This window comes from Phyllostomus discolor, chromosome 2 (assembly GCF_004126475.2).
Source record: "Phyllostomus discolor isolate MPI-MPIP mPhyDis1 chromosome 2, mPhyDis1.pri.v3, whole genome shotgun sequence".
Lineage (NCBI taxonomy): Eukaryota > Metazoa > Chordata > Mammalia > Chiroptera > Phyllostomidae > Phyllostomus > Phyllostomus discolor.
Genome location: NC_040904.2, coordinates 126,051,970 through 126,079,794, shown reverse-complemented (window position 1 = coordinate 126,079,794; position 27,825 = coordinate 126,051,970). Strand labels below are relative to the sequence as shown.

General features: G+C 38.6%; 1 protein-coding gene and 1 long non-coding RNA gene across 7 annotated transcripts in view; one reads left to right on the top strand and one right to left on the bottom strand.

Annotated features, from left to right (window-relative positions):
* Positions 1-2,097: 2,097 nt before the first annotated feature.
* Positions 2,098-6,640, bottom strand: LOC118498971. Its single transcript, XR_004901470.1, has 2 exons — positions 6,579-6,640; positions 2,098-2,899 (listed from the first exon to the last, which is right to left on the bottom strand). It is a non-coding gene; the product is annotated as an uncharacterized LOC118498971 (long non-coding RNA).
* Positions 6,641-6,672: 32 nt separating this feature from the next.
* The window catches only part of PARP11 (poly(ADP-ribose) polymerase family member 11), an 84,795-nt gene continuing 63,642 nt past the window's right edge, over positions 6,673-27,825 (top strand). For 4 of the 6 annotated variants that reach the window (XR_004901469.1, XM_036018545.1, XM_028533134.2 and 1 more), the window contains exon 1: positions 6,673-6,875. Coding sequence is in view for 3 of the 6 variants with exons in the window: in XM_036018545.1 (XP_035874438.1) it covers positions 6,858-6,875 (18 nt within the window). In the remaining 3 variants the exon portion in view is untranslated. The other 2 variants (XM_036018546.1, XM_036018544.1) reach the window with 2 other exon arrangements.

Sequence of the window (27,825 nt, the reverse complement as noted above, 5' to 3'; positions counted from 1 at the left end):
TCTCTTTTTAGTACCCTCTAGTAAATGAAAAGTTCCTAAAGGGCAGGGAATATATCTTTTGCCTCTTGTATCTCTGAGCATCTTGGCAGTGACATGTGAGTCCAGCATCTCATTGTCTCATTATGACACCAAACCCTGGACTGTGAGATATGGCATTGAGCCTGGACATCACCTGGTCCTATTATCTCATCTTTTTGTTGTGAAACTGAGGCCCCAAAATGGGATGTGACTTTGTAAATATCACTCAGCTAGTTACCTTGGATCAGCCCTAGGGTCTCCTGACTGTAGTTGATGATATCATGGAATCTGAAGCTTCTCTCCCATAATGGCAGGGACCGTGGGCCTCCCCATCCCCCAGCCCCCAGCTGGAAGCAGGGGGCCATAAGCCAGAAGCTGTTTCAGAGAGCGTGAACACCGCCTTCCCATGTATGTGAACATCGCTGTCTACTCCATGACATATATTATGCTTGTTTTAACATTAAAATGTTAGATTTTTTTCTATTAAGGAAAGTTGGTACTAAAGGTATAATGAGATAGAATCATTTATTATCCTTGGCATAATGCTGTAAGCCTTGGGGTCAAAACAAAGTTGTAACTTTGGTTGGAGTGCATGGGGTTTAGGAATGGTGAACATCTTTCTAAGTATGGTTCTGGGACCCTTGAATCTATGTGAAAAAGGAAGGTCAGAAGGAGGGTAAACAAGGTAAGTGAAAGCCAACATTCTATTTAAAAATTAGTTTTTAATAGCTTTATTAAGATATAATTCACATACCATACAATTCCTCCATTTAAAGTACATAATTCAATGGCTTTTAATATAAAGGTCTGTGTCTTAAGAGAGCAGGACACAGGGTGTGAGAAGAGCTGGTGACCATCAGGTACAAACAGAGCCTTTTGGAGTAGAAGAAAAAGGCGATATCCGGTTTTAAAATTCAATTCATGCTCTGTCCTTGCCCCTAGTCAGACACACACACACACACACACACACACACACACACACACACTGCTTCACTGCTCCCCAGCTCCCCAGCCCAAACTGAACCAAAGCTCCAACCACAGACATTTACTTGGTTTGCTGGGCAGAAGCAATAGACCCCACTGATGAACCTGCAGAAAAAAAGTGGTTCTTGAGTTGGTGGGAGAAGGGAGCAAAGGGTCAGGGGAAGGGTCATAGGTGGTAAAGCAGTGAGCAACACTGCTTTAAAAAAAACAAACATGATTTTATCCTAGGACAGTACTTGAATTCCAGTTGCAACTGGATATGCAGGGCTGGTACCAGAAGCAGATGGGTTGAAACCGCATTGAGAGAGGGAGTAATGTGGTGATTAGGAGCCCTGGCTCTGAAGCCAGGTTTGGATCTTTGTCCTTTGGCCAAGTAGGGGATAATAAGAGTATCTACTTTATAGGGTTGCTGTGAGAATTATATTTGTTAATGTATATGAAGAGCTTATAACATTGTCAGACACATACTTAGTGTAAATATTTGCTAATTGTTATATGGGGGTACATCTCTCCTCCTCCCTCTCCAACACACACATGCACTCCTAGGGACTTCATACCAGCTGTTTCCTCTGCATAAAATACTTTTTGCCTGATATCCATTAAGCTTGCTTTGTTACCTCCTCCAGATTTTACTTCAAATGCTATTTGCTCAATGAGGACCATCCCAACTACGCTCAATATCCCTTACCCTGATCTATGGTTTTTTTATAGTTCTTATTATCTTACAGCATCTACACAATGTTTGTTACACTACATTACATGTTTCCCCCCATTCCCAGCCCAGGGCCTTCCCACCCCCACTACTCAGCATATAGATTCCACAAGGGCAGGAATTTTCCTCCATCTTCTTCACTGACCTAACCTAACAGGCTAGAGACAGTGCCTGGAACATGGAGGGTGCTTGCTAAATATTTGCGGAGTGAATAGAAGAATAATTCATACTAGATAATCTGCTGTAATTTCTCAAGCTCCCTGGATGTGCTCACAAGGAACAGGTAATTACCTGGAATGCCTGGAATGACCTAAGTGCAAACAATACGCCACCAGCTGCCCTTTCCACCACCATAGGCTTTTACTTGCCTTCCTCTCTCTTGGTTTGAAAATGATTTCTTATGGAAGTGTTTTCCTGCTTTTTGCCTTTAGCCTCAAAGCTTCTAGCACTCTTTCCCAAGGCAGTTCTACTGTCCTTTTCCAGATCATTCCTATTAAGTTCCCTTTTACAATGTGATGACCAAAACCCTTATGTGGCATTCCTAGAAGGAAAGCTTCAGCCAGGAATGTCACAGCTCCAGAGCCTTTTCAGAATTCTCCCTCCTCTAATTAGGATGGCCACACATCTCAGCTGCTGCTTTTGACTGCTGCTGTGAGCTGCATGTTGATGCCCATCATTGTGCCGAGATAATTTCCTTGAGCAGCGAAAACTAATAATCAGTGGTATTTTCAATAGAGCCTTTCCATTTAGTGTGGGTGTGTTATTCAGCACTTCATTTTTTTTTTTTTTGGTTGAATTTAGTTTCTTGTCATGTTTCCTAATTAGGAAGATTTACAGGATTCATTTTGATTTTTTGAAAAATTCCTACCCAGGAATGCTTATCTCGGCTTCAGCAAGTGTTTCATCTGCTGATTTCACCTCTTTAATTCCTGCTGGGTTGTTCACATGTCAGACCTCAGCAGCAGGGCTGATTCTGAGGCTGCCTCACTGCTGGCTCTGTTTCAGACTGAGGCTGGGTCTTTATATTCAAGGCTTATGGGCACAAATGAAGCTCTTTTCTCCCTTGCTCCTGCACCCCTTCTCTCCTTTTGCACTTTCTTCTAGTCTCCTGCTCCTCCTTTATGTCAAATCCAGCCTGTCTTCCATATGCATTCCTAGTGCTCCATTTCTGGCTGTAAATGTGGCCTTTAAAAATTAAAACAATTATGAACATAACACTGAAATAATATGTGCTATATCCTGTATCTCACCTTGGTTCTCTTTTCTCCTATTGTCTTTATAGAAGACTGATTCCCAGCCCCCAAATTCACTTTGCTGCTCAACTACCTGCTTTCTGATTATGTTCATGCTTTCCAGTGATAGTTCTCTGCTCATCTTCTCTCTCCTTTCCCCTGGGCATTTCCTCCCACCCCTCCTGGCATTCAAAGATTTAATAAACTCCACCAGGTGGGAGTGGGCTTGTAGTCACCCAGGCTCCTAGGACTGGGCTTAGCAGGGTTTAAGACATTTCCTTCCAGAACACACACAGAAAACATGAGAGATAATGTAAAACGTCTTCCATTTGTTTGGTCTTCCCGAGAAAACTAGTGAGACCGTGGTCAGTATGCATACTTTCTGCTCTGTGGCATATTGCCAAGAACTATAATGCAGGCGGAAGCATTCCCAGTGCCAGACTCTGTAATAGGCAACATTTCAGGCATTACATGCAGAGAATAACCTATTGAAAGTGGGAGAGTCTGAGCCCCAATGATTGAGCCCACCCTTGAGAAAGGTATGAGAGAGTGCTAAGAAGGTATTTTCTATAAGGATATTTATAAGTCCCAGATCCATTACATTTCCTCAGCAAAGTAAGAGGCGGATTATACTCAATACAAACCCAAATACATAAGCCCCAGGTCATTTAAATGAGGATGAGTAATATTGGCCTGCTAACTCGGGTAAACCTGAGAGTCCACTTCCAGTCTACATGGGTCCACAGGATTTGGCCACTTGTTGGCATATGAGAATACAATGTCTAAGAGAAACTGGAGATCCATATTGTTTAACGTGAAATTTCCTGCTTTAAAAAAACATTTTTAAATACTCTGTGTGTACTAGAGCTCCTTAGTTATCAGTTTGCGACCCCAGGCCTAAATGATCAGTAAGGCCCATTCCCACACTTGCTCTCTAAGTGGTTTTAAATCAAGAATAATAAGAAAAAATTATCTAAAATTTGCACATCTGTTTTCAGTTTATGAAATATGTTTCCTCTATATTCCTTTGGGATATAGCAGTATATTCTGAAAAGTTATCCTCCTGATATATATATCCAAACTGGTTGTGTTCTCCCTAACCCATCATTCTCTGACCACCAGCTCAGGCAACCTGGAGTCTCCTGGGAAGTCAAATATAGGTCTGACCACAAAAGGTTGAGGGCCTGGTCCCAATCTTTCCAGTTAAACTTGCTTTGCAAAATTCCACTCCACCTTTGATGAAGAGCTAACTCCTAAATTACTTAAACTGTTACTGTTCACTTAACAAAACTTGCTAAAGACAATCACAAAAAGCACCATTAACAATGGACCACTTTGATTAATTATGAATAAATTTTAATCCTAAATAAAAGACTAACAAATTGAAGCCAGGAGTGTAGTCAAAGACTAATGAATACATGATGGAGAGTTTATTTCAAGACTGTAAGGATGAGTTGAACATTTGAAAATCTAACTAGTATATATTTCATTATATTAATAAGTCAGAGTAAAAAATAAATACAGTAATAAAGTTTATGAGAAAGTTGATTAAATTTAACACCCTTTACTAATTAAAAGCTAATAATAAACCAGGAATGGTGTATAAACTAGGAATTCTTTAAAGGCAATGGTGTTTTTAAAGAATATCTAGCACCAACAAAGGGCAAATGCTTGTCTTACTGCATTAAAGACTGAATGCCCATTATCTTATTCTGCATTCTTCAAAAATTTTCTGAGGTTTTGGGCAATGCAACAGGAAGATAGAAAACTGAATTCTTTGTAGGTGATGTGATTATTGACATAAAATTCACAAACTACTAGGACTAATACGAAATTTTCACAGTATGGTAGGATACAAGATTACACAAAAATCAGTAGTTTTCCCTATTCACAATAACCAAAAATACCCTATAAAATATCTAGGAACAAATTTCACAAGAATTGTACAAATCTACAAGAAATTTTTGTGTTATTTAACATATGAAAGACCTAGGCACATCAAGACATGTGTTCCTGAATAAGAGGACTCATGATTTTGAAAAATTGGAAATAGCATTAGGAGACTTGCTTTATGAGAAAACAAATATATTACCAACTTATAATAAGTATGGCATAGCACAGGAAATGGCAGAGAGCTAATAAAATAGATGAGAATGTTCAGAAACAGATACACACAAATTTAGTTTTTGATTGATGGTGGCACTTTAAAGTGGGGAAAGAATAGATTATTTAAGAAGTGTTATTGGGGTGACTGGTTAACATAAAATGATGATCCCTACCTCAATTCATTTATAAGAATAAATTAAGCCCTGGCTGGCGTAGCTCAGTGGATTGAGCGCAGGCTGGGAACCAAAGTGTCCCAGATTCGATTCCCAGCCAGGGTACATTCCTGGGTTGCAGGCCATAACCCCCAGCAACCGCACATTGATGTTTCTCTCTCTCTCTCTCCCTCTCTCTCTCTCTCTCCCTGCCTTCCCTCCCTAAAAATAAATAAATAAATAAATAAATATTTAAAAAAAAAGAATAAATTAGAGATTGAAAATATACATAATATGATATTTTTTAGTGTAGTTTGGGAATATGTATCAAAGTTTGAAATTTACATACTTTCTTATTGAACAGTTCCATTTCTTAGAGCTTATTCCAAAGAGGTAAATGGACAAATGTACAGAAGTGTTAGTGCAAAAATGTTTATTGTTGAATTTTTATGAAATAGTAAGAAATTAAAAGACCACTTAAATGTCTATCATGATGGATTATTTCAAATGTGTGTGTGTAACGAACTATGGAATGACATGTCTTTAAAATGATAACTTTACAATGATGAAATACATTTATGTGTATCAGAATGAAGACTATCTGCATCATATTAAGTGAAAATAATGTCATGTTTTAAGTCTGCAGGTACTCTTTGATTTTTTTTTTAATGTGTAAAGGTATAGAAAAGCCCAGGAGGATCTATAGCAAACTGTTTCTTTTGTATTTCCAAAGGGTAGATTCTATTTTTTACCTAGAAGATTCACCCCCTCTCTTAGCTCTTTTACCCGGGTAACTTCAGCAGGAGTACATCCTTATACCTCTTATGGGGAGGAGGGGATGGGAGCAGACACCTCTCCTAAGTAAGCATGATCTCTTAGAACCCTGTGCTTGATATGTTCTATACACCATGCTGCACCTTTTTATTTATCTGTATTACTTTTTGTTTTTTTTCTTTAGACTCTAAGCTCCATGATGGCATGGACTGCATTTGGGTCAATCTGGTCCTCTGGAGTGCCTAGCAGTGCCTGGCAAACAACTGCCACTACTTGAGTTCTTGCTGTATGCCAAATACTGTGCTAGGTACTTTAGACGATGCCACTACATTCTTAGGTACATACTGAAGATGTTATTATCTCCATTCTGAAGATTAGGAAACTGCCAGTTAGATTATGAGGCTTGTCCCAATGTCACTGGTTGTACTGGGATCAATTCCCAGGCCCTACACTCAGTATACGGTAAGCAACAACTATCGAAAGAAATACAACCAACCGTGGCTTGAAGATCATTTGATGGGGATGTTGTATTGGGCATTAACACTAAAACTGTGGTTGGACTAGAAACCCTTTAAACTCTGTTACAACCCACATACTCACAAGCTCCTCCCATCAAGACCCGCCACCAGTGTCCGGAAGGGAGCGGCAGGGGAGGGACCAGCTTCCGGGGGGGGTGGGGCGGGGCCAGCGCTTTGGGCGGAAGTCGGGAGGTTCGGTAGTCCAAAGACGCTGGCTTGTGACAGGGCGGGGAGAAGGAAGGCCTGCGTAAAGGTTGCCTCTCCAACCCTTCGTTCCCGGGCACCCTAGGGAAAAACCAACACCTCGGTCCGCTGCTAGCCCCTTCCACCAGGCTCTCCTCCGCTCAATTTCGCCACCGTTATGTGGGAAGCAAATCCGGTGAGTAGCGGGGCGGGACGGGGCGGACCCAGTGGGCGGGGTTGGTGGGAGGGGGTTCCCAGGAACTGCTCCCCATCAGCTGCTTCGGGCTGGGTGTTGAGTGCCGAAGCTTGAAGATCCCAGCCCTTGCGGCTTTCCACTCCTGCCCATTTGAGTGGTGTAGATGGCCCGGTGGGTTCTCCAACGTTGTATTGCTTTCTTATCAGTTACTTTTTTAATGGCTGTGGTTTCTCCCCCTCCCTTACATCAGCTTCGTAAACTTTGTGTTTTGCTTTCAACTGGAGCTTCGGATCTGTTCCTTTTCCTTTGCCTTAGGTGTACGTGTCAGTCCCACCCATCTAAAGCTAGGGGATTCGACCCCCGGGTCTTGAATGGGTCTAGAAGGAACCGTCACTACTTCCCTTCTAGGTGGACAGTCATTTAAAACTTGGGGGAGCCGAGTGTATGTTCTAAGTCTCTGGCTAGTGAAGTTCTTCGAGTTTCTTTTTCAGTGGACAGAACTGGTGACCTGGAACGTTTCAACTGCAAGTTTTGTCTCCCTCCTTGTTTGATTACGGTGTATGCATTATGCCTGCATGTATTTTTGTCTCCTTCACTTTTATACATTTATTTAATGTACAGCACTCAAAGAGTGCAATCTATTTGCCAAGAATAATCCCTCAATCTCTTGTCAGAGTTGAAGTCGCTTAGTAACATGGCAAATGTACACTATGCTGACTGGAAAAATGGCAGAGTCACATTTCAGCAAATTGTTGGACTAAATATATGAAACTACCCCATATGCAGAGATATCTGCCTAAATTTACTCTATAACCCTGTTTCTATAATTGCAAAAACTTCTTTGGTGTAATTAATACTTCCATTTCTGAAATATGTTTCCAGATAAATTACAGAGTTTATCAGTTAATTTGTTTATTTTTAAAGTATTTATCCAGCAGAAACTGTTAGTATGTATTTGTTGGTTGCACAGTGTGGTTCCATCCCAGTTCATCATGTAACAGTGGTCATCTGAGATTTTTTTTGTTTGTTTATACATATAGTCCTCTAGTATCAGGTTACATCAGAGGAAAGTAGTTGCTTGTATTTGATTTTAGCAAAAACACTTTAAAAATATGAGAAAGTGCTCTCTGCATATATATTAAGTTTCACTGTCATCAACAACCTTCATTTTGTACCGTCTGTGTGTGTATGTGTTCAGTTTGTGTTGGCAGTCTTCCTTGTCTTGATTTCTCTGTAACAAACCTTTTAGTCACCCAAGTACATGTCTTGCTCAAAGTCACATATTTGGAATCCTTCACTATGCCCTAAGCTCCATGTGAGCAAGGACTTTTGTCTGTTTTGTTTACTGTGGTATTCTCAGTTTAGAGAACAGAGCCTGGTACACTTAATAGGCACTCAGAAAATATTTGTTAATTTAACAAAGGTGATTGTACCAAAGAGAGGTTTTTGGTCTCACTGTTTATTCTCCATCCTCCATCACTTATACATCAGCATTTGCTATTGGGTCATTTGTATGTTTGTGAGGATTATAAAAGCATTAATGAATGTCTCATATATTTGGTTTGTTATATCATCTCTCTCCTTTGTAAGAAATGCTATTTTTTGTTATCACCTTAACGATTTTGCTTGATTTCAGTAGACTGACTTTTATTGAAAGTAGTGAGCCTTCTGCATAGAATCCCACTTCTTTTAACCCTTATTATATCACTCTAATGTGCCTTAAGGCTACTAGCTTTACATATACTGATACTGTTTGTTTTCTTATAACCATATGAATACTGACAACAAAGTTTAATTTTTAAAAATACAGACAACATCTGCATGTGGATTTCTCTCGTAATTTGTTAGTTTCTTTTAATAGAAGAGGTATCTGGATAGTCTCTCCAGATGTACTCATGGAATGAAAATTAATTTTAATGTTACCCTAAGCCAAACAATTGGGAAGGTTTTATAAAAAATACAATGATCTTAAAAGATAAATGCAGGTGACTTTTGCATTACTCATCAATTTAAATCACTGTTTGTCATTTCTTGCCATTGAACAAGAGAATAAATTCTATGTGAAGGAAAGTCATTTGTAAACTGCCTTAATGGACACTTCTGCCTAGTTTCTTCCTGTACCGTTTTGTAAGCATCCTTAGTATGCCACCTGTGATCTGCAAAGATACCTCCTATTGCAAATAGACCTTCTGTGTAATAGTGTATTCCACTCACAAGTGCTTTGAGGAAATGTTACACTGGGTTATGTGTAGTTTCACTATAAACATCTTTGCCTCAAGCACTTTTGTATGAGCATTTTCACAACAAACATTTTCACCACACAGCTCATTGGCAGTAAGGCAATTTCACCATAAAAGGTAAAATAATTAGTTGACAGTTTGGTTTCATTTCTTCAAAATAATTACTTGACAGTTTGGTTTCATTTCTTCATGATGAATCAACCAGCAATGTATTTAAGCTAGTTGTCAGTTTGGTTTCATTTCTCCATTGGCAAATTTCTTGCAGTACTCCCATTTTTATATTATATAAATCTTAGCTGGATTGCACACTATACTAGAAAATAATAACATACCAGTTTTTGCATTTTTTTTTTGCGAGTATGTCAGATCTCATCAAAGCTACCCATCAAAACCAAGTTTACCAAACTGTGGCAAACATGACAGAGGCAGCTACTAATTCACAACAGTCTTCGAGAACATTATTTATTCTTTAGTTGGAAACTGATACCTCTCTTAATGAAGGAAGAAACGTTAGTGAAAAAAGATAAGTGCAATTCTGAATGAGGAGACAAATTAACAAGCAAAAAAAATATGTACTTGAACAAAACACTTGAAAGACAATGTATTTTCATTTTTTGCAAGTCTTTTTAATTTTATTACTTTTTCATGTTTCATTATGTTCTTCTTAATGTCTTCCTTTTAGTTTTTGTTTTTTTATCTTTTATGGTGAAATTTCCTTATGGTTGATTAGTTGTGCAGTGAAAATGCTGTGGCAAAGATGATTATAATTAAAACTACCAGACGCGTGTACACTGACCCTGAACATAGCAATATTCAGAGGCAGTCGCCCCTTCAGGTGGAAAGTCTCCTGACATGGTTTGAGTGTGAAAGATCACCACTGAGCTTCTAGCATTTCCTTGGGGTGGGGAAGACCCAGAACGAGATAACCCAGGAGCTACAAAAACTTTATTTAAGTACACAATTCCATTTTATTTTTCAAGAAAGTCATGAGGTCAGTGATGATTCTACTGAAGCCTATCCCTGACCTGACACCTTGAGGTAAGCATAATGTCCCTGCCAAGGCAGACCAGATTGACAGAAGCAACAGGCACACTCACTTCTGATATGAGCTCTTGGCAGCCCTTCATCCACCTGAGGGGAGGTAGTTCTTTACTAATGTCCTCCAGTTTAGGAAATTTGCAACGTTTGTAGAAATGGGTTGGAAGGGTTGGCGTTGTTGCCTTGACTCTGTATACCTTTACTTTAACCTGCCTTTCTCTATCTCTTTGTGATTGTCTTAGCCTTGTTTACTGGGAATGGAATAAATAGATCAATATTACATATGAGGGAATTTCAGCTTCTCTCTGTCACACTGATGAGTAAAAATGAAAAATGAGCCCTGGCTGGTATGGCTCAGTTGGTTGGAGCATTGTCCCATAAACCAAAAGGCCAGGGGTTGGATTCCCAATAAGGGCACATGACTGGGTTGTGGGTTCAGTTCCCTGTCGGAGTGTTCGGGAGGCACCTGATCATCAGTGTTCCTGTCACATCAATGTTTCTGTCTGTCTGTCTGTCTGTCTGTGTCTGTCTGTATTTCTGTCTCTCTCCTTTTTTGGAATCAATCGATATGCCCTCAGGTGAGGATTAAAAAAAGAGAGAGAGAATGAAAAATTACAAACATCTGTTCAAGATTACAAACCATTTATTACAATAGTAAGGCTTTTATACAAAGTGGTAAGCCCTTCTAAAATTCCTTTACACTTACTAACTCATACTGTTAGAATAATCTGATAGGTTAGCTCAGGGAAGGGGAAATGAGTTTTCCAAGACCACTCAGGTAAGTAAGCAACAGAATTTGATTAGTCCCCCTGTCGTCTTTCACCCCATTTCGTTGCTTAGTGGTAGCAGGGATGACAGTTGTATGCTTGTGTCATGCTTTACCTGCTGAGCCACCTTTTTCTCTGTTATTTTATCTTCACACCTGCTTCCAAACTCCCTTGAAACCATGATTCTTTCTCCTTTTTTTGTCAAACTTCTTGAAAGAATAGTCATATTTTTTTTTATCACTCGTTACTCATACCTCAGCTCCAGCCTCACTTCTGCCCCTAACCCTTACTTGCTAGGAGGTTACCAGGAACCTTCAAATGACCACATACAGTGGCAAACTTTATGTCTTCAACCTCTTCTGTCTTTCTGTAGCATTAATGCTTTTAGGGATGTTTGTCATCACTCTCTTTTTTGGTTTTCCTGAGACTACACCTTTAATTTTTTCTTTTCTATAATTTATCACTGAATCGTAATTGTGATTACACAAGCCCAATGTGGATCTGTAGTCCTGACCACTTTCTTGAGCTGGGTGGTGGACAGTTCTATGGGTTGTCCCTCAGATGTGTCTAAACTAGACTCAATCATTGATTTATTATTTTACTCATTCAACAAATATTTAGTAAAGTAGCTACTGCATATAAAACACCTTTCTAGACACTAGGGAGGAGTTTATAAATATAGATCAAATCAGAGCCTAACCTCAGGGGTCTTGTAATATATGTGTGGGTACAGAGTGATTCCAGAGGGTACCTGGGGTACTAGGAAGGTTTATTGAAGTACATTACATTTGAGGTAGGAGTTAAGTTATATAAGTAGACTTATGGGAAGGTCAAAATGACCAAAGCCCACATAAGTGAAAGAATGGCAAGTATAGTTTGGACAAAGTGAAGTGAAGTGGAGAGAATGCATATATGATGAGCTGTAGGAGACTGTTCTGCATGGCGTGGGCCCAGCTCCCACTCGGAGATGCACAGGACTCATGCCCATGGATAGGTTCTCCCATGAGGAATCAGGCCTGCAATGTACCTAGGCCTCTTTGAGTCTTGGTCATGCTTAAAAACTCCCTTACCCTGAATTGAGGACATTTACTGCAAAGTAATTTCCTAAAATCCATGCTAAACCTTCCAAGGATGAGTGTAACCAGTTCAACCACTTTTGCCTTTTCATTTGCAATTATCCCTCTTCTGTGATGTCATTAGCAGCATTGGCTCCTTTGTTTTCTGTAAAAGGTAACCACCTAAAGCGAACCTGTGCATAGTAAATGAGGACCATCGTGTAATGTGCTGAGAAACCCAATAAAGGCTGGTCATGGCAAAGGCCAAGGTTTTTGCTCCCCTTGAGAGAAAAGCCATGCTGTCCCTTTCCTCCACTGGACTCTGTAGTCCATGTGGATGTTTCATTTCATCCATAATGACGCGGACACTGCAGGCCAGTGTCTACAACAATGAGCAAAAGTCTCAGTATGAGTATCCTCAGAGAATGAGGATGAGGGGTTGTGGACAGTGGTAACTAACATCTATGTAATCTCTTTTTTAGTCAGGCAGTGTATTTTATAGACGTACTCAGGCTGGAGGGGGGATGAGGGTAGGATATTTCTGGAAATGAAAGTTCTGTCGAGAACATAGTGTCTATGAAAATATATTCTTAGGATCAACATATAATCAGGGGCTCATATGCTGATACCTGTATCTTCTTGTCATTCTTTATAATTGTTCTAACAATGGAGTTAGTGTAGCTAAGCTTGGAGTGCAGTGTGACATGCCAGTGTTTGGTGCCTGGGGGCAGTGCTAAACAAGGTATGCCCAAACTTAGGTTATCTAATACTTTGGTGAGGTAGGTCATTTGGTGAGGAATTAATAAATTATTAGCCTCGTTTTTTTTTTTTTTTTTAGTGACAATGTAAGACTCAAAGTTCAGTGAACTTTCTGGATGAGGATAGAACCAGGTTTTAAATCTAAAATTTTCTGGTTCCAGAACACACTTTTCCAGTCTAATGTAGGATATAGGACTTAGTGTGAGTAAAAAAGGACCTGTGAGGGATGTCAGAGAGAGTCAGAGACAAAAGGAGGATTCCTGAGCTGCAGAAAATCATGACCTTTTTGTGACATGAACGTCCATGTTTTTAGAACTTCTTTCTAGTGGTACAACACCTGAGTAGGGATAGAGAAATAAGATAGTCTTACCAGGATTGGCATGGCAGGTATAGCACAAGGTCAGGGAAATAAGCCTAATAGTTTTTGGTTATCAGGAACACAGTTTGGGACAAGGCTGGAGGCCCATGTTTGTAATAGGGGTTTGAAGGAATGGAGTGAGACAATATGTTCAGTGTGACCCACCTGGCCTAAAGTGCTCAAGTGGAATGTTGAGGTATTGGGCTTATGCCACTCACCCTGTCAGAGTTAGGCCTGCTTTTGAAATTATGTCTGATGGCACTTGTTTATTTATTGAGCACCTGCTATATGCCAGTCAATTCTAAGTTCCAGGGTTTACAGTGGTGAACACAACAGACTAGACCCCAGCACTCATGAATTTGTTGTCTGGTGCAGGGAAGCAGACATTGAGCCAATAATTACACAAATAACATTTAACTTCAATTGTAGTGAAAGTTCTAAAAGAAAAAGTATACCATGGCAATGTATAATGGGAGGAGCTAGGATAGTACGAGGCTGGGAGATCAGGCAAAGCCACTTTTACAGAGATCTGAAGGATAAACAAGAGTTAGTCAGGTAAAGGCTGGATGGGAGGTGAGAGGGACTTTTTAAGAAAAGATTTTATTTGTTTACTTTTAGAGAAAGGCAAGGAGGGAGAAAGAAAGGGAGGGAAACATCAATTGTGCTTGCCTTTTGCATGCCCCCTATTGGGGGCCTGGCTGGTAACCCAGGCATGTGCCTTCGACTGGGAATTCTCAGGCTGGCACTGAATCCACTGAGCCACACCAGCCAGGGCGAGGGGTAGTCTGACAGCAGAAATAGTGTGAGCAAAGACCCTGAGGCAGAAATCATTTTGGTGTTTGAGGAACAGAGAGAAACTGTGTATGCCTGGGACATAGTGAACCAGAAGATGGCACCAGTAGGTTGGTAGGAACTAGGCCATGCCTGGCTTTGTGGCATCTGTTTAGGATTTTGAGCCTTATTCTTTGAGGAGTTGGAAGCCATTGAAGGATTTTAAATAGGAAGTGACATGAACATATTGATGTTTTTAAAAAGATCATTCTGGCTCTGTGTGGGAAATGAGTTATGATTTGACAGAGAGTGTGATGGGCAGAATAGTGGCCTCCTTATCCCTGTCCTAACCCCTGGAAACTGGGAATGTGTTAGGTTACATAGCAAAGGAGAATTAAGATTGCTAACTAGTTGACCTTATGATAGAGTGGTTATTTTGGATTATCTAGACAGGTCCAATGTAATCATAAGGGTTCTTAAAAAGTGGAATATGGAGGTTTAAGAAGTGAGTCAGATGTAACTATGGGAGAACAGTCAAAAGAGACACAAGGTTGCTGGTTTGGAGATGAAGTAAGGGGGCCACAAGGCAAAAAATGTGGGTAGCTTTTAAAAACTGGAAAATCCGAGGAAGTATATTCCCCTGTACAGCCTCCATAAGGGAATCAAGTCCCCCTGATGTTAGCCCAGTGAGTCCCCTATCAGACTTCTACAGGAATGTAAAGTAATAAATTTGTGTTGCTTATGTTTGTGCTAATTTGTTCCAGTAGTAATTGAACACTACACAGGTGCATCAGAAAGGCTGTTGGAAGACCACATAAGAAGCTATGGTGTAGTCCAAAGTGGAGATGAAGGTGACAAAATAGATCAATTCAGGCTGCACTTTGAATGGTGAATGTTAGGTTTCTGGCACAGGCAGCCAAGAAGGAAATGTTTTCACTGAGATGGGAGGATTAGAAAAGGGGGAGAGATGGTGAAGATGAAGAGTTTGAAGCCCATTACAGGTTTAATGTGTCTTTGAGGCATTCAAGTAATAAAGTCAAAGAGGCAATTGGATAGGTGAGTCTGGAGCTCAGAGAAGAAGGCTAGGGTAGAAATTGCAATTTAGATCTCAGCTTATATAGATGGCTTTTAAAATCATGAGAGTAAGTGAGACCCCTAGGACAGTGTTTCTCAAACTTTCAACGCCCATTCAAACCAACAATTTTAAACAATAAAGCAGTATTTTAAAAAAACAGTCATGTTTGTATTATCATTGAAAAGTATGGTATTTTTTGCAGCCTCTTACAAAGTAAACAACTAGCTTGAGATATAGGTTAGACCCAGCACTTTGATTTTTTAACCCAATATTTCTACTAAATTAAAAAACCTCATGCTTTAATTATAGATTTTCAAGATTTTAATTATAGATTTCAAGAACAAAGAAGGTTTAGGGAGCTACGGGACAACATGAAACATAATAATAACTATCATAGAGATACCAGAAGGAAAGGAGGAACAAGGAATAAAAAAGAAAACTTGTTTGAAACAGTAATGACAAAAAACTTCCCTAATGTGATGAGAGAAAAAGTCATGCAGGTCAGGGGAGCACAGAGGGTCCTAGTCAAGATGAACTCAGACGCCCATTCCAAGACACATCATAGTTAAAATGGCAAAATTTATAGAGAAAATCTTAAAGGCAGCAAGGGAAAAACAAATAGTAACATACAAGGGAGCTCTAATAAGGCTAGCAGCTGACTTCTCAACAGAAACACTACAAGCCAGAAGGGAATGGCAAGAAATATTCAAAGTAAGGATAAACAGAGGACTGCAACCAAGATTATTGTACCCAGCAAGGCTCTCATTTGAATTGGAAAGCAAAATAAGAGGTTTGAAAGACAAAAGAAGACTAAAAGAATATATCTCCACCAAACCAGCATTTCCAGACATGCTAAGGGACTGCTTTAGGAAAATGAGAACATTAGAGAGTTCCAGCCAAGATGGAGCCATAGATAGAAACCCTTCACTTCCTCACACAACCAAAAGGAGGATAACAACCAATCTAAAATCAGTAAACCAAAATTGCCAGAAAATCAAACTGCATGGAATTCCAACAACCAAGGAATTAAAGAGAAAATCAACCAGAACAACCAGACTGATAAGGCAGACTGCACAGGTGGACTCAGAAAAACTGCTATAAGGTGGCTGAGGGGTGGGGCTGACTACCGAATTGGCAGAGCTGTGCAGGAGGGCCTGAGTTAAGGGGAAAACCGAGACTCAGAGCTGACTGTGGGTTAAGGCTGGGGTTGCTGCAGCAAGAGATACTTCCAGTCTGGCACGAGAGTCTGTTGGAAAGTGTACTAGAGATAAGCAGGCAATCTGCATTGTTCCCCCTCTGGCCCCTCCCACACAGGCAGTGCAGCAAAGTGGGTTGCCCTGCCTGGGTGAATAAGGCCCCGTCCCCTTACAACCTATCAGCTGTGCCAAGACAAAGAAATAATGGCCCAAATGAAAGAACACAGCAAAACCTCAAAAAGAGAACTAAGCGATGAGGAGATTGCCAACCTATTTGATAGAGAATTTAAAGCCCTGGTAATCAAAATGCTATAGAACTGATTGAGCTTGGTCGAAAAATGAAAGAACAAATGAAAGATACCCAAAATGAAATAAAGCAAAATATTCAGGGAACCAACAACAGGAAGGAAACCAGGATTCAAAGCAAGGATTTGGAACAAAAGGAAGAACTAAACATCCAACTAGATCAGAATGAAGAAACAAAATCCAAAAAAACGAAGAGAGGCTGAGGATTCTCTGGGACAACCTGAAATGTTCCAATATCCGAATTATAGTGGTGCCAGAAGGAGAAGAGCAGCAAGAAATTGAAAACTTATTTAAGGAAATAATGAAGGAAGACTTCCCCAATCTGGCAAAGGAAATAGACTTCAAGGAAGCCCAGAGAGTCCTAAAGAAGTTGGACCTAAAGAGGAACACACTAAGGCACGTCCTCATTAAGTTACCCAAGATTAAAGACAAAAAATCCTAAAAGCAGTAAGTAATAAGGAGACAGTTACCTTCGAAGGAGTTACCATAAAGCTATCAGCTGATTTTTCAAAAGAAACCTTATAGGCAAGAAGGGGCTGCAAAGAAGTATTTGAAGTCATGAAAGGCAAGGAACTACATGCAAGATTACTATATCCAGCAAAAGCTTTCATTTAGAATGCAAGGGCAGATAAAGTGCTTCCCAGATAAGGTCAAGTTAAAGGAGTTCATCATGACCAAGCCTTTATTATATGAAACATTAAAGGCATTTATCTAAGAAAAAGAAGATAAAAAATATGAACAATAAAATGACAACAAACTCGCAACTATCAACAAATGAACCTAAAAGAAAAGAAAAACAGTGAAAACAAAAACTAAGCAAACAACCAGGGCAGGAACAGAATCACAAAAATGGACACCACACAGAGGGAGTTCAGTGGGAACTGGGGAGGGAGACACAGGGGAGAAAAGGTATAGGGAAGAAGAAGCATAATCAGTAGGCGTAAAATAGAATGGGAAAAATAAAAATGGTATAGGAAGCAGAGGACTCAAAGGACTTATATGTACAACTCGTGGACATGAACTAAGGGGGAGGGAATGCTGGAGGGTTGGGGGGAGTGTGGAGGAGGGATAAGAGGGGAAATTGGAAAAACTAAGAGCAAAATCAATAAAAAAATACTTTTAAAAAAGAAAGAAAATGAGAACATTAGAAACCCAGGTAGAAAGGGAAAAAATGGCAATGAGTATGTACTTATCAGTAATACCCTTAAATGTAAGTGGATTCAGTGCTCCAAAAGACATATGGTAGCTGAATGGATGAGAAAACATGACCTTCATATATGCTGTCTACAAGAGAGCCACCTCACACAAGACTACATGGACTGAAAGTGAAGTAATGTAAAAGAATATTCCAAGCAAACGTACAAAAAAAAAGAAACAGTGTAGAAATACTTATGTCTGACAAAATAGACTTTAAAACAAAGGCTATAGAGGACTTCCGGCAAGATGGAGGAATAGGTGGACGCACCGTACCTCCTCGCACAACCAAGATTAGAACAACAATAATTTACAGACAGAATAACGCCCAGATCCGGCAGAGGATTTATCTGAATGGAGTTGGGCAGCCAAGAAGTTGAAGTAGACGCGTTCATCCAGACTGGTAGGAGAAGACGAGCCAGGCAGGCGCGGGCCTGGCACGGGTTGGCGGCGCGCGGAGGTCGGGGAAAGTTTGGCGCCAAATCGGCGCGACAGCCATCTGGAGCGCAAGAACGCAGCAGTGATCCCTGAGTACGCAAGCTGCGGTTGGCAGACCCAGAGGGGTAGCGATTGTGGACCAGGGCAGAACTCGCAGCCTGGGAGCCCAGAGAAGGGACTGAGCCCAGGAGAACGGAACTACCGCCATTGTTTTCTCCCGTCCCCACTCCCGCCCCGCCCCCAAATATAACGTCACAATCTAGCGACTGGGGTGCCCAGCTCTGGTGAACACCTAAGGCTCCGCCCCCCCACTGTAACAAGAGCAACCAGACTGGGAAAAAAAAAAGGAGAGACAGGGGAAAAATATGTTTTCAACAGAGCAGATCAGTCCCCCAGGACTCATCCTTTTGAGCCAACAAGACATAGTTAATCTATCACATGCACAGTTCAAAACACTGGTGATCAGAAAGCTCACGGAATTGGTTGATTTTGGGCAAAATTTAGATGAAAGGATGCAGGTTACCATAAAAGAGATGCAGGAAGATATACGGAGGAGAGCCAATAGTGAAAGGAAGGCATCTGAGTCTCAATACAGTGGACCAGAAGGAAGATAGAATCAACCAAGCAGGAAAGCATGATGAAATAAGAATTCAAAAAAATGAGGAAAAGATTAAGAGCATCCAAGACACCTTTAAACGTTCCAATATCCGAATTATAGGGGTACCAGAATCTCAAGGGGAAAAGCAACAGATTGAGCACGTATTTGAACAAATAATAAAGGAGAACTTCCCCAATCTGGCAAAGGGAACAGTCTTCCAAGAAATCCAAGAAGCTCAGAGAGCCCCAAAGAAGTTGGACCCAAGAAGAAACACACCAAGGCACATCATCATTACATTAGCCAAGGTAAAAATGAAGGAGAGAATCCTAGAAGCAGCAAGAGATAAGGGGACAGTCACCTACAAAGGAGTTCCCATCAGACTGTCAGCTGATTTCTCAAAAGAGACCTTATAGGCAAGAAGGGGCTGGAAAGAAATATTGCAAGTCATGAAAGACAAGGACCTACATCCCAGATTGCTCTATCCAGCAAAGCTCTCATTTAGAATGGAAGGGCAGATAAAGTGCTTCTCACATAAGGTCAAGTTACGGGAGTTCATCATCACCAAGCCCTTATTTTATGAAATGCTAAAGGGGCTTATCTAAGAAAAGAAGATAAAGAAAAGACATGTATAGTAAAAGGACAGCAAACTCACAAATAATAACAACCACACCTAAAGCAAAACCAAAGGAAACTAAGTAAACAATTAGAACAGGAACAGAACCACAGAAATGGAGGGCTAGCAGTAGGGGGGTGGGAGGAGGAGAGAGGGGGAAAAGGTGTAGAGAATAAGTAGCATAGAATGTAGGTTGAAAATAGATAGGGGGAGGGCAAGAATAGTATGGGAAATGTAGAAGCTAAAGAACTCATGTATGACACATGGACATGAACTAAAGGGGGGAAATGTGGGTGGGAGGGGGGTACAGTGGGGAGGGGAGAGAAGGGGGGAAATGGGACAACTGTAATAGCATAATCAATAAAAGATATTTTAAAAATTTTTAAAAAGGCTATAAAAAGAGACAGAGAAAGATATTTCATAATACTTAAGGGAAGAATCCATCAGGAAGATGTAACCATTATAAACATATATGCACCCAACAAAGGAGCACCTTAATATATAAGGAAAATCTTGGAGAACTTCTAGAAAAATACACACAGCAAAACACAGCAGGTGAATTTATTACCCTACTGTGAACAATGGATAGATCTTCCACACGAAAAATCAAGTATTTTATGGCATTGAACAACACAGTACATCCAATGGACATAATTGATATATACAGAACCTTTCACCCCAAAGAAGCAAAATATACTTTTTTTTCAAATGCACATGGAACATTTTCATAGATAGATCACATGGTAAGAAACAAAAGATTCCCCTACAAATTTAAGAAAATTGAAATCATATCAAGCATTTTTTTCAGATCACAATGGCTTGAAACTAGAAACCAACCTCAGGGAAAAGCCTCAAAAACATTAAAATTTATGGAGACTGAATAACATGCTATTAAACAATGAATAGATTGGCAAGAAGATCAAAGAAAAAATCAAAAAATTTCTGGAAACAAATGAAAATTAGCACACAACAGCCCAAAACCCATATGACACAGTGAAGGCAGTCCTGACAGGGAAGTTCATGGCAAAATAGGCCTATCTTAAGAAGATAGAAAAATCTCAAAAAAAGAACCTAACCCTACATCTATAAGAACTAGAGGAAGAACAACAAAGTCCAACGTGAGTAGAAGGAAGGAAATAATCAAGGTCAGAGCAGAATTAAATGACATAGAGACTAAAAGAACAATTCAAAGGATCAATACATCCAGGAGTTGGTTTCTTGAAAAGATAGACAAAATCAGTAAACTTTTAGCCAGGCTTGTTAAGCAAAAGAGACAGAGAACCCAAATAAGTGAAATCAGAAATGAAAGAGAAATTACAACCAATACCACAAAAATACAGGGGACAGTAAGAATTTACTAAGAACAACTATATACCAAGAAATTTGACAACCTCGGTGAAATGGACAAATTTCTGGAAAAATATAATCTTCTAAAACAGAATCAAGAAGAAACAGAAAGCCTGAATAGACTGATATGAACTAGTAGAATTGAGCAGTAATCAAAAAACTGCTGGTATACAAAAGTCCTGGACCAGATGGCTTCACAGGCAAATTTTACCAAACATTTAGGGAAGAGCTAACTCTTGTCCTTCTCAAACTATTCCAAAAATTTCAAGAAGGGGGAAGACTCCCAAACTCTTTTCATGAGGCCAGTATTATCCTAATTCCTAAAACAGGTAAAGACACAACAAAGAAAGAAAATTATAGGCCAATATCTCTAATGATCTTAGATGCTAAATTCTCAACAAATATTGGCAAATTGGATCCAGCAATACATTAAAAAGATCATACACCATGATCAAGTGGCATTCATCCCTGGGGTGCAAGGATGGTACAATATTTGAAAATAATAAATGCAATATGTCACATAACAAAATAAGAGACAGAAATCACATGATCATATCAATAGATACTGAAAAAGTATTTGGCAAAGTACTGCACCCATTTATGATACTGGCACTCAGCAAAGTGGTCATAGAGGGAGCATACCTCAACATAATAAAGGCCATATATGAGAAACCTGCAGCCAACATCATACTCAGTGGGCAAAAACTAAAAGCTTTCCTCCTAAGGTCAGGAACGAGACAAGGGTGTCCTCTTTCACCACTTCAATTGAACATAGTATTGGAAGGTCTAGCCACAGCAGTTAGACAAGAAAAAGAAGTAAAAGGCAAAGAAATTGGAAGGAGGAAGTAAAACTGTCATTGTTTGCAGATGACATGATAGTGTACATAGAAAACCCTATTGGCTCTGCCAAAAAATTACTCAACCTAATAAATGAATTTGGCAAAACAGCAGGATACAAAGTCAACATTTCAGAAATCTAAGGCATTTTTGTGCATCAACAATGAAGTATCAGAAACAGAAACCAGGGGGGAAATCCCATTTACTGTAGGAACAAGAAAATTAAAGTATCTAGGAATAAACTTAACCAAGGAGGTAAAAAAGAACCATACTTGGAAAACTGTACACTGAAGAAAGAAATTAAGGTAGATACAAATAAATGGAAGCATATACCATGTTCATGGATTGGAAGAACTAACATCATTAAAATGTCTATACTACCCAAAGTAATCTATAGATTCAACGGAATCCATATTAAAATACCAATGACATTTCACAGATTTAGAACCAGTGTTTCAGAAAAATTTATATGGAACCAAAAATGATCTCAAATAGCCCCAGCAATCTGAGAAAGAAGGACAAAATAGGAGGGATCACAATACCTGAAATGAAACTATATTACAAAGCCACAGTTCAAAACAGTCTGCTACAGGCATAACACACACATAGATCAATGGAATAGAATAGAGAGCCCAGAAATAAACTCATGTTTTTCTGGTCAAGTAATATTTGACAAAGGGGGTCGGAGCATAAAATGGAATAAAAATAGCTTCTTCGATAAATGGTGTTGAGAGATCTGAAAGGTCCAAGCAAAGAAATGAAATAGACTGCCAACTTACACCATACACAAAAATAAACTGAAGGTGGATAAAAGACTTAAATATAAGTTGTGACACTATAAAAGTCCTATAGGAAAACATAGGCAGTAAAATTCCAGATATCCCACACAGCAATATTTTTGCTGATATATCTCCTAGAGCAAGATACAAAGGAAGAATCAACAAGTGGAACTACATCAAATTAAAATGCTTCTGCATGGCTAAAGAAAACATTAGCAAATGGAAAAGGGAACCAACCATATGGAAAAACATACTTGTAAATGATACCTTGAACAAGGGTTTGATCTCCAAATTATATGAAGAACTCACATGATTCCATTCCAGGAAGACAGACAATCCAATGAAAAAATGTGCAAAGGACCTGAACATCACTTCTCCAAGGAAGACATACAGTGGGCCCACAGTCACATGAAAAAATGCTCAACATTACTAGCCATCAGAGAGATGCAAAGTAAAACCACAATGAGATACTACTTCACATCAGTCAGAATGGCCATTGTTAACAAATCAATAAACAGCAAGTGCTGGTGAGGGTATGGAAAAAAGGGAACCCTAGTGCACTGTTGGTGGAAATATAGACTGGTTCAGAAACTGTGAAAAACACTATGGAATTTCCTCAGAAAATTAAAAATAGAACTGTGCTTTGACCTGGCAATTCCGCTGCTGGGATTATACCCTAAGAATCCTGAAACGCCAATTAAAGAACCTATGCACCCCAATGTTCATAGCAATGTTATTTACAATAGCCAAGTTTGGAAACAGCCTAAGTGCCAATCTGTAAATTAGTGGATCTAGAAACTTTGGTACATTTACACAATGGAACACTAAACAGCAGAAGGAAAGAAGGAAGTCCTACCCTTCACTACAGCATGGATGGAACTGGAGAGTATTATGCTAACTGAAATAAGCCAGGTGGTGAAAGACAAATATCATATGATCTCACCTATAAGTGGAACCTAATGAACAAAACAAATGAGAAAAACAGAACTAGAGACATGAACATGAGGAACCAACTGACAATGACCAGAAGGGAGAGAGGAGCGGGGTAATTGGGGAAAGAAGGGTAAGGGCCCAGGTAAATAACAAGTATATCAACGGACATGGACAACAGTGTGGGAATTGACTGTGGGAATAGGGGGTGGGTGGTTCAGGGATAGGAACGGGAAAAATTTGGACAAATGTAATTGAACAATAAAATAACAAAGCCTATTTTTCTGAGATTAAAAAATTGGAGTATTTTGGCCTTAGTGTAGTAGGTTCAGGTTGTTTAAGATGCTGAATGTATTTCAGCTATACTCTTGAGTAGGCCTCTGGAAAACAAGAAAGACTATTATTATTAGCATCATGAACAAGTGTTTTTATATCACTCCTCTTTTCAGAAACTTTTGTCAGCACTTTTTTTCTTCACAGTCAGTAAACCTCACTGGGCAGAGTAATTTTGCAAACTCTGCCATTGTTCCTCACAACATCTGAGAGCACATACTCTGAGTAGTCAAGGTTTGCTAATATCTGCCCTGACTGTTATAGTTCAGTGGATTCACAGTGGGCCTGGGAACCAAAGAGTCACCAGTTTGATTCCCAGTTGGGGCACATGCCTGGATTTCTGGCCAGGTCCCCAGTAGGCAACGACATTGATGTTTCTCTCCTTTCTCCCTCCCTTCCCCTTTCTCTAAAAATAAATAAAATCTTTAAAAAAGATTTCCTAATATCCAATTTTCATTATTTTCTTTAACACTCAATTACCATTAGGAGCAGTTTGTGTACTTCTAACCATTATGTTTATAACATCTTTTAGTAATATAGCAACAGCCTTTCTTGCTGTTTGTATAGCTTGTACTCACTTAGTTTTGAATGTGTTGCACCTTTTTTGGCCTGTGTCACAGCTCACAAAAATACTGTCTAAATGAAAACTCATTCCCTACAGTAAAAACTACCTTGAGTTCTCATTGATAAGCAGAACGAAACATTGAGTACTTCTGCCTCATTACATAATATAACATACAGGGTGGGGTAAGAATAGGTTTATAGTTGCTCATATGGAAATAATACAATAATAAGTGATAATATAATAATAAATGATAAATAAGGATAAACAAGAGTAAGATGTGTTTCACATGCTCACAACTGTAAACCTATTTTCTTTGATGAAGTGTACTGAAATCTCTTGCACTTTTTAAAAAAGTTGAACCATTTATCTTCTTATAACAGGCAAATAGCAAGATGATAAACCTAACCATATCAGTAATTATAGCATAATAAATGCTCTAAACACCCCAGTTAGAAGGCAGATTGTCAGATTGGATTAAAAAGCAACACCCAACTGTAAGTTGTTTCTAAGAAGCACACTTTGAATAGAAAGAGAATATGGGATAAAAAAAATGGAAGGAGATGTACAGTGTAAACACTATTCAAGAAAATGCTTCAGTGATATATTAGTGTCACAGTAGATTTCAGACATGATATTATCAGGGATAATGAACACCATTTCCTAATGATAAAGAGGTCAGTTAATTGGTAACAGTCCTAAGCATTTACACACCTAATAATAGAACCTCCAAATTCATGAAGTAAAACTAATAGAACTAAAGGAGCAGTAGAGAAATTCCAGTATAGTTGAAGATTTTAATTGTCAATTGATAGAATAAGGAGATAGAAATGGGTAAGGTTATAGCAGATTGTTAACACTAATAGCAACACTATTAACCAACTTGACTGAATTAACATTTGTAGACTGTTACACCAAACAACAGCTAAATACACCTTTTTATTGAAGTACACAGAACGTTTAACAAGATAGACCATATTTTGAACCATAAAACAAGCATCAGTAAGTTTAAAAGAAACCAAGTCATAAAGTGTGCTAGCTGACAAAAATGGTATTAAATTAGAACGTAACAGAAGAAAGATCTGTAAAATCTCCAAGATTTGGTAAATAAATAACACTTTAAAATGACCCATTGGTCAAAGAAATAAAAAAGGGAAAATAAATATGAAACAGCACGTGAAATTTGTGTTATGCTCTAAAACAGTACTTAAAAGGAATTTTATAGTTAAATTAATGCCTATATTGGAAAAGAAGAAATGTCACAAATCAATGATCACAGCTTCTTCCTTAAGAAACTAAAAAAGAAGTGCAAATTAAACTCAAGCAGGAGCAAAGAAATAAAGTTTAGACTGTAAATTATTGAAGTGAATAATAGCAAAGAAAATGAATGAAACCAAAAGCACTCTTTGAGGGGAATATCAGTACTATTTATAAGCCAGACAGATCAGGAGAAAAGAATACAAATTACCAATATTAAGAAAGAGAGGTAACATCACTGCATGTTCTAAAAACATTAAAGGATAATAAGGGAATGTTATAAACAGTTTAATGTCAATCAATATGACAAATGAAATGGACATATTGTTTCTAAGACACAAACTACCAAAGCTACCTCAAGAAGAAACAAGTAACATAATATCCCAATATCTGTTAAAGAATTTGAACTTGTAGGAAGAGCCTGCTCACAAAGAAAACTGCAGGCACAGGTGGTTTTACTGGTGAATTCTAACAAACATTTAAGGCAAAAATAAAACCAATTCTACACAAACTTTTAGAAAATTAAAGAGAAGGTAATATTTTACAACTCTTAAAAAGCTGTCATTATCCTGATATATAAAAAAAGGAAAAGATATTACATGAAAACTACAGACCAATACTCCTAGTGCACATAGATGCAAAAAATCTGAACAAAATTTTAGCAAACTAAGTATAACAATATAGGCATATAAGAAGGTTAATGCTTCATTATCAAATGATGTTTATCCCCAGAATGTAAGGTTGGTTTAATATTTGCACAGCAGTCAATGTAATTCACCATATAAACAAACAACCAAAAAAAAAAAAAAACAACAACACCCCATGATTTCAATGCAAGCAGAAAAAAACATTTGACAAATCCAGGAAAAACTCAACCCAAGAGGAGAACTTGCTTAACCTGATTAAGTGTGGGAAATAGTTAACTTAGCAGGCCTGTGTTGCTCAAATCCTGCACATTCTCAAGAAATGCCTGTTTCCATGACTGTTCTTTGCTTAGCTGCAGGGAACAGCTCTTGTGATATTTTGTCTAATGAGTGTATTTGCATGTTTGAGACCTGGAGCCATGTGCTGCCAGTTTGCCAAAAAGTTTATACTAACAGTGTGATTTACAGTGAATACCTGTTTTTCCTCTGGAGGTCTGGAACTTCAGCAATAAAGGTCAGCCACACAGGTGCTACATGTTCACATGACTTAACTCCCAATAAAAACTCTGGACATCTAGGCTCAGGTGAGCACTTTGCACTAGTCATACAAGTTGTAAGAATTAAGTGTGTCCTGCATGACTGTCTTGGGAGGGGACACCCCTCTGTATACTTCTACTGTAATAAACTATTACCATGACTAGAACAACGTCTGAGTCCTGTGAGTCCTTCTCCTGTGGAGCCTGAGGGTGATCTTGGGGACCTCTGACACAAGGGGCATCTACAAAATACCTATATTTAACATTCAACTTAATAGTGAAAAGCTGAATACTTTCACCTTAGATTAGGCACAGAGAAATTATGACCATTCTTTATTTAAAGTTATACCAGAGATTATATTCAGTGCAATAAGGCAAAAAACCCAACAACAATGATAAATCAATAGACTATATGTTAGAAGAAAGAAGTACAGCTTTTATAGAGATAAATATATAGATGTATCTATATATCTGTACCTATATGTAGATAGATATATAGTACCTATATAGAAGATCAGATGGAATGTCCAAAAATGTCCTAGAATTCATAAGTGAGTTAGTTTAGTAAAGCTCATGGATAAGGATCCATACAAAAAAATCAGTGCACCTTTATATATTAGTAACATTCAGTTAGAAATTTAAATTAAAAATGTAATTTTATTTATAATAGTGTAAGAAATATAAAACACTTAGGTACCAGTTTTTCACAAATGATGTGCAAGATTTGTACACTAAAATCTGTAAAATATTACTGAAAAAGTTAAGACCTAAGTAAACCAAGAGATATCTGTCATTCATGGATGGGGATTCTCAATATTGTTAAGATGCCAATTCTTTCCAGACAGATTGCTGTGTAATCCCCATCAAAACTGAAATGACCTAGAATAGCTAAAGCAATTCTGAAGGAGAAATTTGGAGTGCTATCACTAATTGATTTAGAGATTCAGTATGAAACTGTAGTAATCAAAACAGTGAGTATTGGCATCATGTAGAGAAAATGATTATTAAAACAGAATAGAGAGTCCAGAAACAGACCCACAAATATATAGACAGCTGATTTTTTTTATAAAGGTAAAATTCAGTGGAGAAAAAACAGTTGTTTCAACAAATGGTGCTGGAATAATTGAGTATCCATAGGTAAAAAAGTGAACTTCAGTACATACTTTGTAGTACATGTACATGCAAATTAAAAATGAATTATGGACTTAAATGAAGGTATACATTCTGTAAATTTCTAGAACAAAGCATAGGAGAAAACTAAATTTCTAGAAGAAAACAGGATAGAAATCTCTAACATTGCATAGGCAATGACTTCTT